The following is a 17,561-nucleotide window of genomic DNA, read 5'->3' on the forward strand; positions in this document are numbered from 1 at the left end:
ATATTTCTCTCAAGTGTGATGATTATTAGCTAAAGGGCTCTTACATTTCTGGAAATGTGCTTCCAGCTTCCTTACCTCTGTGCTCACCTCACTATAAAGGAAGTAAGAAGATAACAGTGAGAAAATGATGTGTAGTTTGGAGTGTAGGAGATAAAGAGTTAGACATAGCATAAATGCCCACATTAGTGACAAGTTCAATATTCTGAGCTATTCTCTTGCATCTACCAGGTGATAATGTAATGATGGAGCAAAGGCCTTTAGCCAAAGTATTTTCCCTTCCATTCCTGGCACTTTTATGATCAGGGTTCAGGGCTCTTTCCTGGTAGAAGTGAGAGATGAGAGGGAAAGCTAAGGGATTATTTGAATGATCTTTTTAAAGAAGGCAACCTTTCCCCCCATTGTCCTTGATTTGGCCATCTGGCTCTGGGAGTTTGCTGGCGAATGCTCCTTGACTATAAAATTTAAACAGATGATTAACCCCTCTCCCTCCCACACCAGCATGCCTGCTATTAAAATGCTTATTAGGACCAACCTCTGAAAATCAAGGCAGGCTAGTGTAAGTGAGTGAGCAAAAACCGGCAAAGTCAACGAAATGAATGGAATTCCACCCTTAGTTTTTCTCTCATTGTTACCCTGACTTGATGTTCATCATCTCAAGTTTAGTAAACTTCCTTTCACAGTCTTTCTGACATCTCTGGCCATCTGTATGTTCAATCACACCTGACTAAATGGCACCACAAAGCCCAGATCTCATATTGATTATTCCATGATTACTGACAATAGTTTATTTTAGAGATGGTGTACCCTTCCCTCCATTGCTCATCATTTGCAGTGCCCCGGAAAATCCATAATCATTGTATTTGGTATGAGCCAGTCAGCAGTATTAATCAGATGGACAAAAGAAGTGTTCAGTGCATAGTTAGTAAGTCTCCAGAAGCTCCCTATACTGGACCAAGTCCGAAAGAAATAACTTATTTTTTCATCCAAAAAATATGAGTGTGTGCTTAATATTCAGTGTTTTAATGATTGGGTGACAGTCATGAGAAAATCACCAGTTAGAAGTAAGAATGGGAGAACAAAAGAGAGTCTGGTCATTGAGAGTAAAACATGTACCTGTGGGATAATGCTCATTCACTGGCCAGTTGTCCACCTGAAGCGTGGCATTGCCGCCGTTCCTGGTAAAGCGCACCACGTGGTATTTGCCATCATTTACCGGGGTCCTCTCCTCTTTGATGGAAATGTCAACTGTGCCAATATTGAAGACAACTCCAATTTTCCCCTGTTCCTAAAATAAAGAAACACAAAAGGCAAGTTATCCCTAACCACAAGGTTTTCTCCCTTTAAAATTGATCCTTCAACTAACAATGAATCTGTAGGTACCCAGAGAGAGCTGTCGGCTTGAAGTTAATAATAGTATCCTACATTTCTCCATGGGCTTTCATCCTGAACATAAAAGCCAATGGTACAAAACCACCCAAATTGCTCTCAGAGGCTGCACTGCACAGGTTACATCATTTGATTGCCCTCAACAGATATCAAAGCTGGAACCACAGAACTACCTAACAAGTGAGTAATGACACTGCAAGGTTCTGTGAGATGAATTAGGCATGTTTTCTAGAAGAGGCTAATCAGACACTGAATTGTAGGTTACTTCACAATTCAGATTTAGGATTAAAGAGGAAATGCAAGCCTGCTTGCAATCTGGGGGGCAATCAAGGCCAAGAGGAGGTGTACAGCATGGTTAGGAGCCAATACCATAGGAGCTAGCACTATAGACTTACTCTTGGTGATACTTTCTGTAGGTATAAAGCACATAGGAAATGTCTCCTCAGTGGGGCCCAGTGAAACTGAACTGGGGTTTTCCAAGTCAGATGCTGGCACCCTTCCCACACTTGTAGCCCTATTCCTAAGGTTAAGCCAAAGAAGGAGGTAATATTCAGTGCTATCGCTTTATGTTACACAGCAGAAGAGAATCTCTGTGGCCCTACATAGACTTCTGGGAGGGAAAACACAATGAATTCCAGAAGAGTAACATTAGGGCAATGAAGGTGATGATTATGGTGATGGTGGTGGTGGTGACATCAACCACCTCCTGGGAAGTGCCCAGAAACACTGAAATATAAATAACAATGTTATTAAAACTCTTACTCTTCTCCTTTAATAACCTATGACTAAGAGTTGGAATTAGTATTCAGAAGAAGACATAAAATGAAAGTAACCTCACGGATCAGATATAATCAGTCTCTCTCAAACTCTCTGAAAGGTATCAGCATGCAGGGTGTCAGGAGGAAATGGGCAAGGAGAGAAAAGAAACATCTTTCTCCATTTCTCTAATAGTCTGGCTTATTGGCAAACAGTTGGTTGGACTTTCAAAAACAATAAGATTTAGTTGTGATTCTGATGTTCTACAAGACTGAGTCACAATATTTGTCCGCATAGTCTCTGTTATCTTCTATTTCCTTCTATTCAAGAAGAAGGAGAAGGAGGAAGAGGAGGAGGAAAGGAAGGAGAAGGATATGGGAAAAGAAGTCCAGAATCCACACCAACCAAGACATAGGAAAGATTCCACTGAATCTCAGGTTTAGTCATTTTGGTTCATTCATTCATTCATTCAATATATAAATACACTATTTATTAAGCACTCACTACACTTAAAGTCAATAAATTGAGACTTCTGGTGAGATTTTAGGTACTGGTTTCCATATAATTTGCTAGACTTCACTTATTTTTCCAAAAGACAGGCTTTCCTTAACTAGCCAATTTTCCTTTAGTTATGTGAACACATCTTGTGCCCAATAAAAGAATGAATAAGTAGCTAGGAGCCTTAATCGTAAAAAGTAGGAATCTAGGCTGATCAAAAGAGGCTGATTTCAGCATGCAGGGATGCTGAGATACAGGGTGGACATTATTGCTTCCTTTGTGCCCTGTTAGCACAGCACACAGTGTAAAATGATGTCTGCAATTCCCATGTCCTGTTCTCTGGGAGAAGCAATTCAGGCGCCTCCCCAAATGGTGACTAAACATACTCATTTTCTTAAGTTTCTAAGAAACAGGATTTCTTAAATCCCTGTTTATTGAGACACTGTGTTCTCAGCTTTGTTTTGTTTTGTTTTCCTATCTCTGCACCTCCAGCACTAAACAAAATACCTACTATTAAAACATGACGCATGGATAAGTGAACCTCATGATCGGTTCTTTTGCATCTTTCATGCCCATAATTAATAATATTATGATCCATTTTATTCTTTCTCCTTAATTCTCTGGGAATGCAGAAATGACAATATGACTTTTCTGCTTTCTCTTAAAGAGTTGGCATGCACTTCTAAGGATGTGTGTGTGTGTGTGTGTGTGTGTGTGTGTGTGTGTGTTGGTACCTAATCACACTCGTGCCTAAATAAGCAAGGCTATAATAACCTGAGTCATAATCTTTTTAGCAGAATTGAAGGACTGGAGGAGTGAAAAAACCATGACTGCAGACACCATTACTCCTCTGCCCACCCCACAAATGTGGACTGTTTATTGCATCACTGTTCTTCAATGAGAAACCACTGTATAAATCCTGGATGCATGTAAAGGACTGCTGGTGATTCAATTCACCTCAGTCACTGATTAATCATGGATGGAGGACAGTTTTAGGGGGAGAGAGGAGACCTTTAAACCAGCCTTCTGCAGCTTTTCATCAACAGCAGTGGCAAAGTACAGTTCTGGCTCAAGGAGTAGGCTATCAGTGAGATATATTCTTGGGCAGATTTTCTGCAAGATCCATAATAGATTCAGGAAAAGAGAAGATTTAATCTCTGCCAGAATAAATATTTGGTCCTTATCTTAGGCGCCACACATTTGTTATTGCAATCACTGTTTTGGAGAGGTCTTCTTAATCCTGCTAGCACGTTGCCAGTGTCAGTGGAGACCCTTACCCAGATGTTTCATTGTGTTTCCTGCAGTGGTAAATGTGCCTGTGCTGGACCTCAGATGTGGTCTCTTCACTCGCAGTAATGAAATCTCTAATGAGATTTCATTACTGCAACCTCCTTGTCATTTGTCATGGGACCACAGTGGCATTATAATCTGTGGCTAACTGCTTTGTCTCGGTTCATTATAAGCTTTGTGACAAATACCCAAACAGTTGCCCAGGCTTGAATCCATCATGCTCAGCTGCCATGAAAATAAAGTCTGCTGGCTCATGTGTCCAGAGAAGAGATGATGTGAAGGATAAAAAGCACTGGGTTTGGAGTCAGCCCTGACTAACCTGGGGCAAGTTACTTAACTTTTCTGAACCCATTTCTTGATAATATATTATGGGGATAGGATACCAGCTTTACATACTTTGGAGGGCTGTTATAAGGCTGAAATGTTATAATTAATATGACAGTACTTTATAAATAATAAAATATTATACCAATATAAGGTATACATGAGATCAAGAGAAGGAACCATCCAATCATTTTTTTTAAAAATTTATTTATTTATTTATTTATTTAGCTGTGTTGGGTCTTCGTTTCTGTGCAAGGGCTTTCTCTAGTTGCGGCGAGTGGGGGCCACTCTTCATCGCGGTGCGCAGGCCTCTCACTGTCGCGGCCTCTCTCGTTGCGGAGCACAGGCTCCAGATGCGCAGGCTCAGTAGTTGTGGCTCACGGGCCTCGTTGCTCTGTGGCATGTGGGATCTTCCCAGACCAGGGCTCGAACCCGTGTCCCCTGCATTGGCAGGCAGATTCTCAACCACTGCGCCACCAGGGAAGCCCCCATCCAATCATTTGACTATTTAAAACACTGTGATTGCTGGAGAAGTTCATTGGTTCGATATGATAAACATGGGTTTTAGCATACCTCGGTTCAAATAATACCTCTGATTCTTAAAGCTGCATGACCTGGGGCAGGTTGTTTAACTTCTGGTGTTTCTTTTATAAAGGATCACGTGGAGGGAGAAAGGCAAATTGCAGTGAGGATTTTAGGAGAACACATATGTGTGAAGCACCTGGCACAAAGCTGTGCATATTTTGGGACCTCAGTAAATGTAAGTCACCTCTTCTCTTTCTTCCCCCCCATTAGTGTAGTTGACACGAGTGGCATGAGCCAAGGACCGGTTGGCTTGGCAACACTGTCATTAAGAAATATTGTAGGGCTCCCTGGTGGCGCAGTGGTTGAGAGTTTGCCTGCCAATGCAGGGGACACGGGTTCGAGCCCCGGTCTGGGAAGATCCCACATGCCGCAGAGCAACTGGGCCCGTGAGCCACAACTACTGAGCCTGCGCGTCTGGAGCCTGTGCTCCGCAACGGGAGAGGCCGCGATAGTGAGAGGCCCGCGCACCGCGATGAAGAGTGGCCCCCGCTCGCCGCAACTGGAGAAGGCCCTCGCACAGAAACGAAGACCCAACACAGCCATAAATAAATAAATTAAAAAAAAAATGCAAACCTTTAAAAAAAAAAAGAAATATTGTAAAAATAAATGTAAATTTTAGCAAATAGAACACTAAAAAAAACATTTGCACGGTAGATTTCTGGCCACGATTTGGTAGTTGCTCTCTCTCCACATTCCTTGGTGCCTTTTATAAGCCTCTCCAAGATAAGCAAAAGTGTAGGTGCAAAAACAGCATGACTATAAATTTTAATAACTCCATACCCTTCACCGCTAAAGTTGCTACCAAGGCAATCACTTCAATCTGTGTTACTCCTTGATATTAAAAACAAAGACAAGTGGTAAATCAGAAGACATTACCAAAGAATCCTCAAGTGCATTCAGGGAAAAACAAATGGCTGTCTTTAAATAGCCAGTAAGTCATTCTTCATCAGTAATGACTCTTCATGAGCCCACATGGTTCCTCAAATTAGGCCAGCTCCACCTTTCCGATCCTCCATCAGCCAAATAGCACTGATTGCTACGGAGGTGACCCAAGAGATGCTACCAACATCAGGGTCAGATTTCAGGAGCAGAAATGCTCGGGGGCAAGAAATATCCTCAGGAATAAAGATCTCCCTGAAGGCGATCTCTTCATTCATTCCAGAGCGCCCCAGGGGAAGGCAAAATGTACCATCTGCTATTTCAGAAAACCGCAGCTGACAGAAACAGAACTGGGGCTCTCAAATGTGTGCCAGGACGCTATGCAAAGGAAGCAATTCTCAATATCTTAACTTCCAGGCTTCACACAGAATTTGTGAGTTCAGTGCAAGGTGGTAAAACAAGGAGAACAACATGAATGTGAGCCTTCTTGGGGCCAGACACCATCAGGTCTGCCATACTCATTTCACAGTCTGGCTTATAGTAAATAAAGTAATCAGTGGCACTATTTACCACATTTTGGTAGTTCTCCATTATGGGCTCATAGGAGAGAGAAATTCTGGGTCCGCTTGTGATGGGTAGGGCCAATGGACCAGTGTTGACCAATAAAATCAGGCGTTACTACTGAGGCATCCGTTTAATTGCTGGTTTGAGACCTGCCAGAATTCTCCCATTTGCTCTGAACCACTGCACTCAGCAAATTCCTAGTAGTGACTTCTTTGTCAGTCTGGGTCATTGAGTGAGGATGACAACGAACCACACTATAATCGACATGGAACATGTGAGAAACAAAGCTCGGTTGCTTTATGCCACCAAATACTGGTATTTGAAGCTGTTTGTTACCGCAGCATAACCCAGACTATCTGGATGATGGAGTAGGTGCTCAACAAGTATTTTTAACAGAATAATTTTCAAATTCCCACAGTCACCCTTAAATTTTTTTTTTTTTTTGAATGTAGAAGCATTTAGGAGAATCCAGCTATATTTTATTAAGCCAGACATGAAAGAGATTTGCAAAGATGTAAAACAATGCCATTATCAGTAATTTTTAAAATACTGCTTTTCAAAAATTATGTTATTTATGTGAACATGAATTGGGCTTACTACTCATTTCTAAATGGATTAATAAACAGCTATTTTAAATGTTTCATGGTTTTAATTTCTAACAGGGTAAACATCACTAGATATAACTCACGTTAACAAAAGCTCTTTGGGCTTCTCATGATTTTTTTAAGTTTAAAGGGGTCCTAAGACCAAAAGATTTGAGAACTGCTACGATAGTTGATCTGGAAGGTTTATTCCACTTCAAAAACGTCATTATACTCTTGTGTTCAGAGTTCCAGGCAAAACAATAAAAAATTAGATTTGTTCTATCTTTTCATTCTAAGACATAGCCTAACAATTTAGTATAAAAATTGAATTTTATGTACATTTCTTTTATTTTTTTTTAATTTTTGAATTTTATTTTACTTATTTTTTTATACAGCAGGTTCTTATTAGTCATACATTTTATACACATCAGTGTATACATATCAATCCCAATCTCCCAATTCATCACACCACCACCCCCACCCCCCCGCCTCTTTCCCCCCTTGGTGTCCATACGTTTGTTCACTACATCTGTGTCTCAGTTTCTGCCCTGCAAACTGGTTCATCTGTACCATTTTTCTAGGTTCCACATATATGCATTAATATACGATATTTGTTTTTCTCTTTCTGACTTACTTCACTCTGTATGACAGTCTCTAGGTCCATCCATATCTCTACAAATGACCCTATTGTGTTCCTTTTTATGGCTGAGTAATATTCCATTGTATATATGTACCACTTCTTCTTTATCCATTCGTCTGTCGATGGGCATTTAGGTTGCTTCCATGTCCTGGCTATTGTAAGTAGTGCTGCAATGAACACTGGGGTGCATGTGTCTTTCTGAATTATGGTTTTCTCTGGGTATATGCCCAGTAGTGGGATTGCTGGATCATACGGTAATTCTATTTTTACTTTTTTAAGGAACCTCCATACTGTTCTCCATAGTGGCTGTATCAATTTACATTCCCACCAACAGTGCAAGAGGGTTCCCTTTTCTCCACACCCTCTCCAGCATTTCTTGTTTGTAGATTTTCTGATGATGCCCATTCTTACCGGTGTGAGGTGACACCTCATTGTAGTTTTGATTTGCATATCTCTAACAATTAGTGATGTTGAGCAGCTTTTCATGTGCTTCTTGGCCATCTGTATGTCTTCTTTGGAGAAATGTCTATTTAGGTCTTCTGCCCATTTTTGGATTGTTTGTTTTTTTAATATTGAGCTGCATGAGCTGTTTATATATTTTGGAGATTAATCCTTTGTCCTTTGTTGATTTGTTTGCAAATATTTTCTCCCATTCTGAGGGTTGTCTTTTCGTCTTGTTTATGGTTTCCTTTGCTGTGCAAAAGCTTTGAAGTTTCATTAGGTCCCATTTGTTTATTTTTGTTTTTGTTTCCATTACTCTAGGAGGTGAATAAAAAAAGATCTTGCTGTGATTTATGTCAAAGAGTGTTCTTCCTATATTTTCCTCTAAGAGTTTTATACTGTCCGGTCTTACATTTAGGTCTCTAATCCATTTTGAGTTCATTTTTGCATATGGTGTTAGGGAGTGTTCTAATTTCATTCTTTTACATGTAGCTGTCCAGTTTTTCCAGCACCACTATTGAAGAGACTGTCTTTTCTCCATTGTGTATCCTTGCCTCCTTTGTCATAGATTAGTTGACCATAAATGCGTGGGTTTATCTCTGAGCTTTCTATCTTGTTCCATTGATCTATGTTTCTGTTTTTGTGCCAGTACCATACTGTCTTGATTACTGTAGCTTTATAGTATAGTCTGAAGTCAGGGAGCCTGATTCCTCCAGCTCCGTTTTTTTCCCTCAAGACTGCTTTGGCTATTCGGGGTCTTTTGTGTCTCCATACACGTTTTAAGATTTTTTGTTCTAGTTCTGTAAAAAATGCCATTGGTAATTTGATAGGAATTGCATTGAATCTGTAGATTGCTTTGGGTAGTATAGTCATTTTCACAATATTGATTCTTCCAATCCAAGAACATGGTATAGCTCTCCATCTGTTGGTATCATCTTTAATTTCTTTCATCAGTGTCTTATAGTTTTCTGCATACAGGTCTTTGGTCTCCCTAGGTAGCTTTATTCCTAGGTATTTTATTCTTTTTGTTGCAATGGTAAATGGGAGTGTTTCCTTAATTTCTCTTTCAGATTTTTCATCATTAGTGTATAGGAATGCAAGAGATTTCTGTGCATTAATTTTGTATCCTGCAACTTCACCAAATTCATTGATTAGCTCTAGTAGTTTTCTGGTGGCATCTTTAGGATTCTCTATGTATAGTATCATGTCATCTGCAAACAGTGACAGTTTTACTTCTTCTTTTCCATTTGTATTCCTTTTATTTCTTTTTCTTCTCTGATTGCCGTGGCTAGGAGTTCCAAAACTATGTTGAATAATAATGGCGAGAGTGGACAACCTTGTCTTGTTCCTGATCTTAGAGGAAATGCTTTCAGTTTTTCACCACTGAGAATGTTTGCTGTGAGTTTGTCATATATGGCCTTCATTATGTTGAGGTAGGTTCCCTCTATGCCCACTTTCTGGAGAGTTTTTATCATAAATGGGTGTTGAATTTTGTCAAAAGCTTTTTCTGCATCTATTGAGATGATCATATGGTTTTTATTCTTCAATTTGTTAATATGGTGTATCACATTGATTGATTTGCATATATTGAAGAATCCTTGCATCCCTGGGATAAATCCCACTTGATCATGGTGTATGATCTTTTTAATGTGTTGTTGCATTCTGTTTGCTAGTATTTTGTTGAGGATTTTTGCGTCTATATTCATCAGTGATATTGGTCTGTAATTTTCTTTTTTTTGTAGTATCTTTGTCTGGTTTTGGTATCAGGGTGATGGTGGCCTCATAGAATGAGTTTGGGAGTGTTCTTTCCTCTGCAGTTTTTTGGAAGAGTTTCAGAAGGATGGGTGTTAGCTCTTCTCTAAATGTTTGATCGAATTCACCTGTGAAGCCATCTGGTCCTGGACTTTTGTTTGTTGGAAGATATTTAATCACAGTTTCAATTTCATTACTTGTGATTGGTCTGTTCATATTTTCTATTTCTTCCTGGTTCAGTCTTGGAAGGTTACACCTTTCTAAGAATTTGTCCATTTCTTCCAGGTTGTCCATTTTATTGGCACAGAGTTGCTTGTCGTAGTCTCTTAGGATGCTTTGTATTTCTGTGCTGTCTGTTGTAACTTCTCCTTTTTCATTTCTAATTTTATTGATTTGAGTCCTCTCCCTCTTTTTCTTTTTTCTTTTTTTTAAGTTATCCGAGGGAGGATGTGATTCTTTTTATTTATTTATTTATTTATTTATTTATTTATGGCTGTGTTGGGTCTTTGTTTCTGTGCGAGGGCTTTCTCTAGTTGCGGCAAGTGGGGGCCACTATTCATCGCGGTGCATGGGCCTCTCGTTATTGCAGCCTCTCCTGTTGTGGAGCACAGGCTCCACACGCGCAGGCTCAGTAATTGTGGCTCACGGCCCTAGCCACTCCGCGGCATGTGGGATCTTCCCAGACCAGGGCTCGAACCCGTGTCCACTGCATTGGCAGGCAGATTCTCAACCACTGCGCCACCAGGGAAGCCCCTCTCCCTCTTTTTCTTGATGAGTCTGGCTAATGGCTTATCTATTTTGTTTATCTTCTCAAAGAACCAGCTTTTAGTTTTATTGATCTTTGCTATTGTTTTCTTTGTTTCTATCTCATTTATTTCTGCTCTGATCTCTATGGTTTCTTTCCTTCTACTAACTTTGGGTTTTGTTTGTTCTTCTTTCTCTAGTTCCTTTAGGTGTAAGGTTAGATTGTTTATTTGAGATTTTTCTTGTTTCTTGAGGTAGGCTTGTATAGCTATAAACTTCCCTCTTAGAACTGCTTTTGCTGCATCCCATAGGTTTTGGATCATCGTGTTTTCATTGTCATTTGTCTCTAGGTATTTTTTGATTTCCTCTTTGATTTCTTCAGTGATCTCTTGGTTATTTAGTAACGTACTGTTTAGCCTCCATGTGTTTGTGTTTTTTACGTTTTTTTCCCTGTAGTTCATTTCTAATCTCATAACGTTGTGGTCAGAAAAGATGCTTGATATGATTTCAATTTTCTTAAATTTACTGAGGCTTGATTTGTGACCCAACATGTGATCTATACTGGAGAATGTCCTGTGCGCACTTGAGAAGAAAGTGTAATCTGCTGTTTTTGGATGGAATGTCCTATAAATATCAATTAAATCTATCTGGTCTATAGTGTCATTTAAAGCCTGTGTTTCCTTATTTATTTTCATTTTGGATGATCTGTCAATTGGTGTAAGTGAGGTGTTAAAGTCCCCCACTATTGTGTTACTGTTGATTTCCTCTTTTATAGCTGTTACCAGTTGCCTTATGTATTGAGGTGCTCCTATGTTGGGTACATATATATTTATAATTGTTATATCTGCTTCGTGGATTGATCCCTTGATCATTATGTAGTGTCATTCCTCATCTTTTGTAACATTCTTTATTTTAAAGTCTATTTTATCTGATATGAGTATTGCTACTCCAGCTTTCTTTTGATTTCCATTTGCATGGAATATCTTTTTCCATCCCCTCACTCTCAATCTGTGTGTCCCTAGGTCTGAAGTGGGTCTCTTGTAGACAGCATATAGATGGGTCTTGTTTTGGTGTCCATTCAGCGAGCCTGTGTCTTTTGGTTGGAGCATTTAATCCATTCACGGTTAAGGTAATTATCGATATCTGTGTTCCTATGACCATTTTCTTAATTGCTTTGCGTTTGTTTTTGTAGGTCCTTTTCTTCTCTTGTGTTTCCCATTTAGAGAAGTTCCTTTAGCATTTGTTGTAGAGCTGGTTAGGTGGTGCTGAATTCTCTTAGCTTTTGCTTGTCTGTAAAGCTTTTGATTTCTCCATCGAATCTGAATGAGATCCTTGCTGTGTAGAGTAATCTTGGTTGTAGGTTCTTCCCTTTCATCACTTTAAGTATATCATGCCACTCCCTTCTGGCTTGTAGAGTTTCTGCTGAGAAATCAGCTGTTAACCTTATGGGAGGAGTTCCCTTGTATGTTATTTGTCATTTTTCCCTTGCTGCTTTCAATAATTTTTCTTTGTCTTTAATTTTTGCCAATTGATTACTATGTGTCTCGGCGTGTTTCTCCTTGGGTTTATCCTGTATGGGACTCTGTGTGCTTCCTGGACTTGGGTGGCTATTTCCTTTCCCATGTTAGGGAAGTTTTCGACTATAATCTCTTCAAATATTTTCTCGGGTCCTTTCTCTCTCTCTTCTCCTTCTGGAATCCCTATAGTGTGAATGTTGTTGCATTTAATGTTTTCCCAGAGGTCTCTTAGGCTGTCTTCATTTCTTTTCATTCTTTTCTCTTTATCCTGTTCCACAGCAGTGAATTCCACCATTCTGTCTTCCAGGTCACTTATCTGTTCTTCTGCCTCAGTTATTCTGCTATTGATTCCTTCTCGTGTAGTTTTCATTTCAGTTGTTGTATTGTTCATCTCTGTTTGTTTGTTCTTTAATTCTTCTAGGTCTTTGTCAAACATTTCTTGCATCTTCTCGATCTTTGCCTCCATTCTTTTTCTGAGGTCCTGGGTCATCTTCACTATCATTATTCTGAATTCTTTTTCTGGAAGGTTGCCTATCTCCACTTCATTTAGTTGCTTTTCTGGGGTTTTATCTTGTTCCTTCATCTGGTACATAGCCCTCTGCCTTTTCGTCTCGTCTATCTTTCTGTGAATGTGGTTTTTGTTCCACAGGCTGCGGGATTGTAGTTCTTCTTGCTTCTGCTGTCTGCCCTCTGGTGGATGAGGCTATCTAAGAGGCTTATGCAAGTTTCCTGATGGGAGGGACTGGTGGTGGGTAGAGCTGACTGTTTCTCTGGTGGGCGGAGCTCAGGAAAACTTTAATCTGCTTGACTGCTGAAGGGTGGGGCTGGGTTCCCTCCCTTTTGGTTGTTTGGCCTGAGGCAACCCAACACTGGAGCCTACATGGGCTCTTTGGTGTGGCTAATGGCAGACTCTGGGAGGGCCCACGCCAAGGAGTACTTCCCAGAGCTTCTGCTGCCAGTGTCCTCGTCCCCAAGGTGAGCCACAGCCAGCCCCTGCCTCTGCAGGAGACCCTCCAACACCAGCAGGTAGGTCTGGTTCAGTCTCCCCTGGGGTCACTGCTCCTTCCCCTGGGTACCAATGCACACACTACTTTGTGTGTGCCCTCCAAGAGTGGAGTCTCTGTTTCCCCCTGTCCTGTCAAAGTCCTGCAATCAAATCCCAGTAGGCTTCAAAGTCTGATTCTCTAGGAATTCCTCCTCCCATTGCTGGACCCCCAGGTTGGGAAGCCTGACATGGGGCTCAGAACCTCCACTCCAGTGGTTGGACTTCTGTGGTGTAAGTGTTCTCCACACTGTGAGTCACCCACCCAGCAGTTATGGGATTTGATTTTACTGTGATTGTGCCCCTCCTACCGTCTCATTGTGGCTTCTCCTTTGTCTTTGGATGTGGGGTATCTTTTTTGGTGAGTTCCAGTGTCTTCCTGTCGCTGACTGTCCAGCAGCTAGTTGTGATTCTGGTGTTCTCACAAGAGGGAGCGAGAGTACGTCCTTCTACTCCGCCATCTTGGTTCCAATCCCCCCTCCAAATTTTATAGGTTAAAAAGATCAAGATTCAGACAACTGAGAATTCGCACAAGTACTAAAAGATATATTTAAGATTAGAATACAGGTCTGTCTGACTTTAAAACCCATGGGTTTTCCACCTTGTTATGTTTCCATCATATGTATTCATGTTGCAACTGAGTTATTTATATAAAATGGTATATGTATTACATATTATACACTTTACATCTGTATAACCTGCCTAACCTGTCTGCTTAACCTATTTGTGTGTATTTCAAATGTAGGGATCCTAACAGGTGCTCAGCAAATACTTGTTAAATTAATGGATAAGTGAATGAATGAATATAAATTATAATGTGTGGTCATGACAGAAAGAACTGTGTTAATATGCTTTTATACCATGGGAGGCTAACTAGGATTTGAACAGTATGGGATAAAGCAGAGAATTGGTCATTTGTATTGAGAATTTTTTTTGCAATAAATCTTGGGCAAAACATATAGTCTCATTATGCGTTATATATGCAATCTGTAAAATACAAAAGGATGAGGTACAATTTACTTGATTCATCAGATAATTTTGACTGTGGGAGGATTTTATTGAAGTTCACTAGGACAAAACACCCTGCATTTATTAGATCATGTATGGGTTCTTTACATGGCTATTAATTATCTTTCAGTGAAGATCATAAGCCCATTCTTTCAATATTATAATCTCCTTGTTCTAGACCCAAGACAACTGTTAGATAATAAGCAGTGAGTGTGCACTTCTGGCGTGCAAAGCCATGTGCTATGAAGGGATTTGAGACCAGGTCTCTCCCTCAAGAAGTCCAAGATAGAGAATAAACCTATCCGGAATCACTCAAACTGACAAGTCTCCAACCTGTGCATCTGGGAGAGGGTTTGGACTTCCACTGTCATCCCATGACAATGACCCAGTCTCCTTCCCTCGAGGAGCTTAAGTGTGGCTGTGTGTGTGGCAGGAAGGGCAGGGAGGGAAGAAGAAAATGTCTGCTCTGGGTCCCAGAGCCTTTAAGATCTAGAAGCAGAAGACCTGAGCCCAGTCAAGGCTCTGCATCTTGTTGCCCAGATGATCTGGAACAGGTCTCAACTGTCTGTATGAAAAATGAGAATAACAATACAAAGACAACAATAATAATAATGCCTGTGTTGAATGGTGCTTAAGAGAAATGAATAAAATCTTGGCAAATTATGAAGTGCTGCTCAAAGGATGATATAAACATAATGTTAATGGTGGGGGTGAAGATGGTGATAATAGTAAAGATAGTGAAGATAACTGGGTAAGAAATAGTATGACAGATGATGGGTGAGTCAGAGACTTTTGCACACACCCTACACGATACTTCTCTGTGTATTTGAAATGACTGTCTCCCATTCAAGAGCATCAACTCCAGAATCCATACAGACTGTCCCTAGAAAATTCATGTCAAATGGCTTGGAAATAAATTCTATTTTCCTAACTCTGCACAGGTCTCTATGACCTTTGCGCCCCCCCAGCAAAATTGTATCCATCTTCCCCCCCAGCTGCAGTTGTGCTTCTCCTGTTGTTTCCCTGATGTCTGGTTGCACGAGGTCAATCAATTAAAGTGGATTAGATCCACAGGCCGAAATACTAACAGAGGGCCAAGAGAGATAAGACTGATAAATAGCTCAAGACAGTTCCATCTCTAACTCCCAGAAAAGAAAAAAAGAGAGAGAGCATGGATGACAGCTCAGGACAACAGGAACTCTGACCCGAAGAGGGGAATCAAGGAAGGACGAGACAGCTGGTGCAAGTAAATAAGATGCAAGTCAGAGCCAGGGCTCTAACAATCACCGGTCACACACCGGCATCCTGAGTCATCATGTCCTTCAAATCCACTCTGAACACGCATTTCGTATTGACAGACCCCGATGTCACACTGCCTCGTTTGGTAGTTAAGTCTGACTATAAAGTGAAAATTAAAAGTTCATTTCCGTAGGAGCCCCAGTGTTTCACCAGGGCCTGGAGCAGTCTCCTGGCAGGATTCAGGTGACAGCTGGCAGGGCAGTGCTGACTGAAACCCAGTACAGACTGAACATCTCCCATAAATGCCTTGCTTGTCCCCCAAATCTCTGCCACAGCTGTGAGGAACCACCCAATGGCCTTAATAAAGAGACCTTAAGCCCTGTGCTCACAGTAACATCAAAATCCTCAAAATTAGGAGGCACTTTTTAAGTCACCAAGAATTCTTCCAGAATATCTTACATCTTTTTTTTTTTACATTATAATCCCAGTTCTATTTTTCAAAAAGTTATACATACACATACATATATATATGTACTTATACATATAGATAGAGAGAGAGAGAGAGAGAGAGAGAGAGAGCGAGAGAGAGACAGAGAGAGAGAGAGACAGAGAGAGAGTGGGGGGAGGGAAGGAGAAAGGGAAGAACGTCCGGAAGGATAATACCAAATTGGTACTACGTGGACTATCTGGGACGTAAAGTGGGGTCTAGCGGCAACAGAAACTAACGTTGTGAGTTTCTATACTGTTGAATTTTACAGAGAGCATATGTTGATGGAATAATCACGTTTTTGCTTTTTAAAAAATTTAGACAAAAGTTTTTCACCGAGAAAATGCATCTCAAAATGGCTTTTACCTCCCCCCACCCACCTTGCGCGTATGCACACTGTGCGCGCGCGCGCACACACAGAGCGTGAAAGCAGAGTATCTCACATCTTACCTACACACTTACAAAGTGTGGTCCTGGGAGCAGGATCAGCCTCAGCATCACTTAGGAACTCATTAGAAATGTAAATTCTTGGATCTAAAACCAGACTCTGAATCAGAAACCCTGGAGTGGGACCCAGCAATCCGTATGTTCACAAGCTCTCCTGGTGATTTAGATACTTGCTAAAGTCTGGGAATGAATTCCTTATATCAATGTTTTGGTCCCACTAGGGCTATGGTTTCAACTGGGGTGACTTGGTACCCAGGGACATTTGGCAATGCCTGGAGACATTTTTGCTTGTCACAACTAGGGGTGGGGCGCTAATGGTCTCTAGGGGGTATAGGCCAGAAATGTTGCTCAATATCCAACAATACACAGCCAAGAAATACCTGCCCTATAGTATGAATAGTGTCACTATTGGAAACTCTGCAGTAGGGAGTACAAAACCTCAGCCACACAGCAAACACCCATAAAGCATGCATTGCATGACAGAAACTGATCTACAAACATTTACATATATAGTCTAATTCGTTGCTCACAAAACTCCTTCTGTGAGGTATGTATGCATGCGCACAACACAAACACAACACATAGAATACACACGTGTACCCGAGGGCATGCCTGTGTGTACATATATGTGGATTTTGAATATTTGGTCTAAACTCACCTGGCCCTCAGAGTGCAGGGTGAGCAATGTGCATGTGTGGGTAATCTGACTTGCTCCTACTCTATGTTCTATTCAAGTGCCCTTTTTACAGATGCAGACTTGGCAAAGCAAGCTCACACAGCCAGAAAGTGGCCGGTCTAGAATACATGTCCTCTGATATTTTCCCTGTCTGCTCTTGGTGACCTCTTTCTCTTATCACTCATTGTTACTACCCTAGGAAAGCCTCCCAGTACATCTCCCCGGGCACAATGACATTAGTTGATAATTCCAAACCCAATTTAGTCCCTTGACCCTTCACTACAGACTAAGTCATTCTAATCAGTTTCCATGAAGAGGTATCATCAGTTCTGAGTGGGCTTCAAAGGAGAAACTCCCTGTCCTAGAACTAGATATTCCAGTCCTAGGAAGAGCAGCAGCTCCCATAGAGAAGACAGACCAGCCAACAGCTCATAACCTTTCAAGACCTATTCTGTGGTGGTAAGGAAACCGTCAGTGATTCTCCAAAATGCTTTACTATTTGCCTGTCTTTCAAGTGACGGACTGAGTTAATGTTATGGCTTCAAGGAGAATGGACCTAGGTGAATAATAAACCTCAACCAAGAATTCTTGGTTTAATAAGCAAGGCATTCTCAGTCATTCCCATAGATGAACTCCCAGGCTAAACTCTATATCATTTTCTAACCAAAGAGAAAAAGAATAGTATACACATTTCAGAACTGA

At 40.8% G+C, this 17,561-nt stretch overlaps 1 protein-coding gene across 15 annotated transcripts in view; it reads right to left on the reverse strand.

Moving 5' to 3' along the window:
* NRXN3 (neurexin 3) overlaps positions 1 to 17,561 on the reverse strand; it is a 1,618,670-nt gene that overhangs the window by 188,981 nt on the left and 1,412,128 nt on the right. For all 15 annotated transcript variants that reach the window (XM_068558635.1, XM_068558546.1, XM_068558806.1 and 12 more), the window contains one exon: positions 1,114 to 1,285. In XM_068558635.1, coding sequence (XP_068414736.1) covers positions 1,114 to 1,285 — 172 coding nt within the window. The remainder of the gene's footprint in view (positions 1 to 1,113; positions 1,286 to 17,561) is intronic.

This window comes from Eschrichtius robustus, chromosome 1 (assembly GCF_028021215.1).
Source record: "Eschrichtius robustus isolate mEscRob2 chromosome 1, mEscRob2.pri, whole genome shotgun sequence".
NCBI classification, from domain to species: domain Eukaryota; kingdom Metazoa; phylum Chordata; class Mammalia; order Artiodactyla; family Eschrichtiidae; genus Eschrichtius; species Eschrichtius robustus.